This window comes from Apaloderma vittatum, unplaced genomic scaffold (genome assembly GCF_000703405.1).
Source record: "Apaloderma vittatum isolate BGI_N311 unplaced genomic scaffold, ASM70340v1 scaffold24238, whole genome shotgun sequence".
NCBI lineage: Eukaryota > Metazoa > Chordata > Aves > Trogoniformes > Trogonidae > Apaloderma > Apaloderma vittatum.
In genome coordinates, this window is record NW_009731566.1 from 1,892 (window position 1) to 10,231 (window position 8,340).

General features: G+C 50.2%; 1 protein-coding gene across 1 annotated transcript; it reads right to left on the reverse strand.

Annotated features, from left to right (window-relative positions):
* Positions 1 to 6,350: 6,350 nt before the first annotated feature.
* On the reverse strand, positions 6,351 to 7,436 carry LOC104268046 (chemokine-like receptor 1). The gene has a single exon (XM_009875241.1). It carries the CDS (start codon positions 7,434 to 7,436, stop codon positions 6,351 to 6,353), a length of 1,086 nt encoding a protein of 361 aa, XP_009873543.1.
* Between the last annotated feature and the right edge of the window lie 904 nt (positions 7,437 to 8,340).

Genomic DNA, 8,340 nt, shown 5'->3' on the forward strand with positions numbered 1-8,340 from the left:
GCTTGGCTGGACGACAGCCTGCATCCATCACCTGAGAGAAGACAAATGCAGCCGTCGCCCAGTCTCCTGAGCTCCATCCATCACTGCCCAGCCAGGCTGGCTTTTTATTTTGTTGGTTTTTGGTTTTTTTTAAAAAGGTGGATGTTAAAACTCACCTACCAAACCACCTAACAGCAAGAATTGTCAGGTGCGGTACACCAAAGAAACATTTTGACTTGATCCTAAGGAGCCCTGTGAATAGGTTTGGTCTCTCCCAATGGCAGGTCCTATGAGGCATCCTGAAAACATCCTTTACCCTACTCAGCCCCCCCTGAGCTCACTGGAAGGTTCTGCAGCACACGGGTACTTCCACGCTGAGCACAGCCTCAAGGCCACCACCTCCCTCCTCCCCTGCCTTCCGCTTCTCTGCCCCGAGAACAACCACATCTGACTTCCAGAAGTTGTCAGCTTGGATATTAACCAGCTAGGGAGGCAGAAATCGAAGCAACTATAAATGTATTTCTAAATCAAGGCAGGGAGGAGTAATTTTATCATTTCTTGGGAGTGATCTGGAAAATAGGATTCCTCATGGTCTGGGAACTAAAGTGCCTTTAAAAAGGCCCCAGAGCAGAGAACACCTTTATGTGTGGGGCTACATAAGTAGATAGCACTCTCTTACTGTTCTATCAAATATTACTGCTTGGCTCTCTGCAGGAAATAGGTACTGACTCGTCCTGTTCCTCCTGAGTCACAAAGCTTTGACTGAGAGATTCACTGAGTTCCGTTTGTTTTCCTGTTTCTAACCGTTCCAGGTCAGTCTGCGATGACTAACAGATCTGCTGCATCAGCTTCAGCACGGGGTTATCTCCAACCAGCCTTCAAACAAAGAGACGAGAGGCTCTGTGGAATACCCCGCGGTTTAACAGGTCTCTGCACAGACAAGCATCTCAAGCTGGATCAGAGTGCAAGGGTTTGAACAAGCATTGCCCTGAAACAAGAACCCGTGGCAGCACCTTTTGCTTTGTTGGCGAATTCTCTTGCCTTTGCTGTGTTTGTGTGCAGTTCTGCCCTGCCAAAGTCTGCAGAACATCCAGTTAACATCCATCACCTCCCGTTTACAGAGGTGGCTTACCCTTCAATTTACATTTAGGCAAAAGCACTGGACAGTGAAGTCATGTCACTTCGGGCAATTTGAGCAGTTAGTGCCAAACACCCCATTTCCCTCATTCCTACTTGCTGGCTCCTAGCATGACTTCCCATTTACTACGCTAAGCTACAACTCCTCTACAAACAGGGAGTGCACACGCCTCATGCCCCGTACAGGCATTGAGTGAACATACAGGATAGTCCGAGTTAGCCGCTGGTCACTTGCAAGCCTACAACTTAAAGCAGAGTTCAGTCCCTGAGAAAAGATCCTGTGCTTTGCATGCCCAGCTGCACAGATTGGGACTGGAGGGGGTGTAAGGAAGGATTTGGCACTAACCCTGTCCTGCACAGCTAGGCAGAAGCTGGGAGAAGTGCAGAGAAGGAGCAAAGTTGAACCAGCACAGAGCACCCTGTTCCCAATTTGGTGCCCGTCCGCAATAGCAAGTTACCTCCCGCTCACCCAGCTGCTACACCAAGAAAGGCTGAGATGACCTACATCACTTACTGACACCACCTCACCTTCACTGAAAAACACTTCACAGTTCCAGCCCTCTAACTTGCCATATTGTTTCCAGCCTGCCTTCAGCACCCTCTGGTAGAGGTTCTGCTGTCAGACCTCGGCACACTGGTTTTTACCTAACAAGTCCGTTCCCCAAGCTCAAGAGTGGGACACTTAAAAATTTTACTCACCAGGAAAGCTTCACCAGAGGGAAGGCTTGGGGACTGCTAGCTTTCAGAGCCTTTTATAGCCTCGTTAAGTTCTCCTTAACGAGAACTTCCTCACCTGCTACAGTCTCCCTCCCATTCATTTGCACCCACCATCAGGCTGTTGGTATTTCCAAGGCTGTCTTAGCTCCCGCACCTTCCTTCCTTTCCTCTTAACCAGTCTGAGCCCGGTTTCTATTTGCACACTCTCATCCAGGTCCCAGGGAGAAAATACCCTCTCCTCTTGAGCTGCTGCTTGCAGCTGGTTTCCTCCCTCCTTTCTCTGCAACTTCTCCCAGCTCCAGCATCACCCGCTGTACTTTCTCCTCCTGAGCAAGGCAGCTTGTTGAGATTCTTGACTTACGTGCTTGCTAAACCAGGGTGGAACTGTCAGGCATAGCAATAATCCACAGCTGCTGAGGGTGCAATTCACCCCAGGCTTTAATTCCTTGAGATTCCTGATACTTCCTCATCTAAGATCTTGCCTTCATTACAGAAACAGCAGTGCCACAAGACCCACTTACACTGTCGTTGTCCCTCAGCAAGATTAAACCACCACAGTTATTCCCTCCTGCATTAAACGTATAAAAACATCTTCTTGTCCTGCGAGACCCTAGTCTGACCAAAACCATAACACTGATCCAGTGCCATTTAGGGCTGTGATTGAATCAGGACAGGACACAACCAGGCTGTAACCTGATTCTGCCAGTTCTCTTTTTGGCATACAGAGGCCTGTCTTCCCTCACCCCAACTGGCCCCGTGACAGAATCCTTCCCATCTACACCGTCCCTTGGTACCTTCCTTGGAGGGCATCTCTGGACCAAAAGCTCCAGCCAGTGCAATTTCTGCCCTCAGAAGGCACAGGCTGTGACAAAACCTCTCCCCAAAAATCACCTGCCAAGTCTTTCTGAGCTCTTCACCGAGATGTTTTGGTGATTCCTTATTTACTTTGCCCAACGCCAAAGCATTAACGACTTCAGACAGCTCGCCCTGGCCTGCTGCTTCATACCAAACGCTCTGCCACAGCTTGCTTACTCTCTCAGCCAAGGCTCCACCGTGCACAGCCTGAACCTCAAACCCCGCACACCCCAACAGCCCCGCACGCCCCGATGGCTCTGCCTGAGCCCCGCACACCCCAAGGGCTCTGCCCGCCCCAGAGCGCTGTTTGTGTGAGTGGGGCTGCAGGGTCGGCCTCTCGGCGGCACCAATGAGGGTTCGACGCTGGCGGGGCGGCAGCTTCAGCAGCTTTCTCAATGACTGCAAATACTTGGGGGGGGTCAGGCTGTTCCACCCGTCCCATCGCAGCGGAAAGAGCCTTGAGAGCAAAGCTGCGTCAGAGCGGGGCACAGCTGCCAAAAGAGTCATTCAACCTCTTTGGATTGTTTGCATGGCTTTGGAAAACAAATAAAAATCCCTTTTTTCCCTTTTTTTTTTTTCATTCAAGATTTTCCAGATAAGCACATGACAAACACAAGTATCAGAGAGAATGAACGCCCTGTCTCCTAGTTAGGGATGAGGGACTATCCCAATTATCACGGTGATAATGAGATAGTCTGAGCATGAGGGAACTCGATACAATGGGAGATTTATCTTGGACCCTTGGCAGCCTGACTCCGTATTGATGTCAGCGCCACTTCTTATTGCACAAAGGCACAAAGGGATCAGACCTGAGGTGACAGACCCATCTCTGTCTCTGTCCTGCAACACAGCAATGGCCTTTACCATCGATAAAACATTTGCTTCCCCCTTTTCTCTCCCGAAAGTATTTTGGCAAGCGTTCTGAGGAATAGCGCCCTGAAAGGCTTCTCAGCCCCTTTCCCATCACACATTGAGCTTTGTGAAGACACACTGTTTTGCTTGGGCATGACGACGTGACGCTTTGAATGGAAGCAACTTCTGGCAGGGATGTTGCCAGAGAGGGAGAAAGCAGCTCGGTCTCAGGTCAAACGGGGTGAGCCGATGTAACAGGGCTGCTTTGCAAAAAGCGTGCTGGGCTTGGCTGGGATGCCAGGGAGGAGAGGGTGCTCCAGTGTTCCAGTGGTAATTCCTTAGATCACCCAGTCATTCCGCTTCATTTCAATCATCTTGTCCGACAGGTATCCTCTACCCACCTTACATGTCCAAATGACTCAGAAAATTGCTTTCTTTCCTACAACAAATCAGGTCAATACTTCAAGTCCTGACCTTCAAGGGTGCCGAGAGGAGCAGAGAGGCAGCACCGGAGTCCAAGGCCTTAGTCCAGCATTCTCAGAGGCTCTTGTCACAAGGAATTACGTGGGCTCTGCAAACAGATAAGGAAAACCAGAAAGAGCAAACGGTGGCCTGCACAACCTTGACATGGCAATCGATGCTGTAGTTTACCACCCGGAGCAAGTAAACAGCCCTGGAGTCGCATGCTGCATGGCAAACATTGCCGTTTTATCTGGATGACAGGCAGCGATTTGTGGCAAAGGGTAGAACTCTCTGTTCACTCATGCCTGACATATGGACGGCCTTGTTACATTCCCCATTCTCAGAGGGTTTATGCATGAATTTAAGGTTAAGTACATGCATGCCTGTAGGATCACGACTTCCATTTAATATTGCATGGCCCGGCTGACCCATAATTAATCCCTAACATGTTCAAGTGACAGCTCTCGCTCGGTACTGTCATCCCCACCAGGATAGCGAGGTACGTGTAATTTCGTATGTTCAGGCTGGGAGCCAGAGATTTTCCAGCCATCGGAGCAGTGAGGCTCCAAGGCAGAGATGAGCGGGACAAAGCTCGTGCCATTTTACAGGCAGATTGGGAGGTGGGGTACAGTCACCCACTCATTCAAGTGCCTAGGGTGGGCTAGGAATGACAGCACATCAACATTGCTGTTCCCTTTTACATGAACAACATTTTCTACTATGGAAATGAAAGAGTTTCAAAGGCTGATCAAGCATGGGAAGAAAACCTCTACTGGCTCCATCCTGAGCAGTTTGCAAACATGAGACTTGACCAGACCCAGCTCAGCTGCACTTGCTCTTCTTTCTCCTCCAAACCACTGATTTTTCAAATGTACCAGAAGGTCTGAAACCCACCAGTAAGTCAGAGCTGTGACCTAGCAATCAGATCCCTGTGGACAGAGTCCCCCAGACAAGTCCTCACACCCAGGTCGAATCCCGTCTACTTCAGTCATGAGAGTTGCTGCTGATGCCAGTGGTTTGTTTCCAGATTCTGGGTATTTAATCTTTTTATCTAGTTGTTCTATTACTGAAGAGCATGCTCGGCCAGGCTGGATCAACAAGGCTTATCACACAGGCAACACAACAGGCTATGTTTTCCTTAAGTTTATTGGGATTTAATATTCATTCACGAAAATGTCAGATCTCTGCTATTCAAGGGCCAGAAACATGTCAAATATGAACACAGACAAGCATTGCTCAGAAATAGTTATGCTGTACCTCAAACCTGTGTAACCAGAGCACAGCCAATTATTTGTCCTGCCACACATCTAGGGAGAGAAAAGATGCGTATCTTACGAGCTATTCCAGGTCCTACAAAACCACATATAATAATTCCATTTAACCCTATTTCTTGAAAATATGTATGTATAAGAGTGCCTCTGGATCAATCCCACTGCAAGCTGCTTTTTAAAAATCATTTTCCCTTTCAGCTTTAGCAGCCCACGTGTCAGGCTGGAATGATACATGAGAAAGGATCTTTATATTTTCTTTACTGATTTAATTACAAAGCACTTATGGAATAGCTCTCCCCTCCCTCCTTTTCTCTCCTGGACAGCCGAAATGCCGGTGCAGCCGTACACCTCCAGCACAGCCATTTTTCTCCAGTGCTGCTGCACCCGATTTTGCCCTCTGGTGGAACCCCAGCAAAGATGAGCTGCCAGGGAAGCCTGTCAGGGAACAAAATCCCCCCTCAGCTCGCCGGGTGTGAATACACCGCAGGCAGGTGAACCCAACAGAGACCCAAACAAGATTTGTCCCAGACCGCCTACCCGGGGGGCGTACGGGCAGCGTGGAGAGAGCCAGAGAGCCTCCTCCTTGGGAACTCCCAGGAGGAGAGAAAAACAAAGAGAGCTCTGCCAGTAGAGTCACAAACCCGGCGAATTTTATGAAGGGTCCCCTGTTAAAAAGCGGAAGCTGTGATGGGTCAGCAGTACTGAGGAAGCCAAGCCTGATGAGTGTCAGCCACCGCCTGGGCCGTGGTTCCCCTCTCGGCATGGCCAGCCAGGGAGAAGTTTTGCCAGGTGTGATGGGCCACAGCGGTTGGAAAAGGTACAGGGAAACAAGACAGCTGAGGAAGTGGCACAAGGAGCAAAACGTACTTTGACTTTCCCTGCTCTGCTGCAGCTCCAGGTGGTTGTTTAATTTCTGTAATACGTTAAGTCATAGTAGGTTCAAGACACCTCCAAAACATCAAATCACGCTTTGTTAGCATGCGCAGCCCTTTGCAGCCCCCAGCCCTGTGACTATAGCTCTGAAATAAAGGGAAACTGCAGAAAGAAAAACCCTGACCCCTCCAAATCAGCACCCGTTCAGGCCCTCGGGACCTCCACTTCCGAAGCAGACCTGGACTTTCTCCTGCTGGCCAGGCTGCCCAGGACTGACTCCTCACTGAAGGCCCCCTCAAAGGTTGACAGGATGGACTGGCGAAACTTCTCCTTGAAATCCGGCCCCACAAACACATACAGGATGGGGTTGATGCAGCTGTTGAAGAAAGCAAGGCTGGAAACCAAGGGGATTCCTATGTAAAGGGCCACTTTCATCTCATGACTGGAAGAGTTTTTGGATATTTCCAGCAAGGAGAAGACGTGATAGGGGAAATAACAGAGGAAAAACGAGACTGTGACAGCAATGATGATTCTGTATGGCTTTGCAGAGTTGGCTAACTGCCGCCTTTTCAGCTTGACAGCAACAATGCTGTAGCAGATGAGAATCACCGTGAAAGGGATGAGGAACCCACATAAGAATCGCGTTACGATCATCGCTTTATGCCGCATCCTCCAGAGCCTCCGCGTTGCCTCGGACGTGTAGTCATCGGACAGTGCAAAATTATTATAGCAGGTGGTGACGTTCCTGGAACTAACCACAGTGTCCCGGAAGACAAGGTATGGGGAGCTGAGGAGGAGAGCCAGGACCCACGTCCCCAGCGCGATCCTGCCTGCCAGCTCTGGACTCCTGCGGTTGTGAGACCATATGGGAAAGGCCACAGAAACGCAGCGGTCCATGCTGATGACCGTCAGGAGGAAGACGCTGGCAAACATGTTGAGGAACGCGATGGTGCTGTTCAGCTTACACAGGAGCTTCCCAAAGGGCCAGTGGAAGCCCAGGGCAGTGTAGGCGATGCTGAGGGGCAGGAAAAAGGTGAAAATGAAGTCAGCAATGGCCAGGTTGAGGAACCAGACGGAGTTCACTGTCTTCTTCATCTTGAAGCCCGCAATCCAGATGACGAGGCCGTTGCCCGTCACACCCAGCAAACAGGCGATGCTGTACACCACTATGGAGAGGACATGCATGCTCTTCTGGAGGCCAGAGTAGTAGTCATGGTCAGTGGCGTTCTCTGACTGCACTGTGGGTGAACTGGCAGGGAAAGGTGAAGAGGAAGGAGAGACGCTCTCCATCACCAGCAAACCAGAGTCCTGAAACGGTAACAGCACACACCGCTAGTATCTGCAGCTCCTACAGTTAAAGGAGCATGAAAATCTTTGCTAGCACACAATGTACACAAAATGTATATAAAAGCCAGAACATCCACTTAATCAAACTTAGTAACGACTGTCCTTCTCTATGGTATCTTCAAGGCTTCAGAACAGCAGATAAATACCTGTGAGGCACAAGGAATTAAAACCGTCTGAGCAAGGTCCCAGTGAACCAAGACATGGGGAGTACAGTCTGTCAGCATTTGGGTTTGTGGGATCCCAAACATCTCCCTGGAGGGATGGTACCAACGGGTAAGGGAGACTTTTGAGCAAGAGCTCAGCCACCACAGGGACAACTCTGAATCTCACAGTTACCACAGAAACCCAAGGATCCATCAAGACAAAACCAGTTGTGCATCTCATAGGAAGGCCATAGATCCTCACCAAGCTTGTCACACAAACAAATTAAAATAGCAAACCCCACCTAGAGTGATGAAGTTAAAAGACAGTTCAACAAGTACCTTCTGGGGAGTTGCACTTGAAGAGCCACACTCCTCGGCCGCTCTGCCCGCAGTGAGGGCTCTTGCCTCCTGCCTGACTCCCCGAGACGCTGCTCCTCTCCGGAGTGACTCACGCTGCCTCGTCCCATTTTCCTGTACCTTGGGATCATGAGGAATGTAGCAGGATCCCTTAGCCCCTCATCTTGTTCCTCATTTCGTGAGGAGTTGATTTAACCCCTGATACCCCAGCGGTTGCAGGCTCCCTTGGGCCTGTTGGCCAAGCCCATCCATTTTGAAGCACGAGGGAAACGCGGCCGCTCTCCTGCCCGGGCTGCTCAGCCCCGCTCTTTGCCAGCGTCCGTCCCTTGAGCGCCCAGACAGCCCAT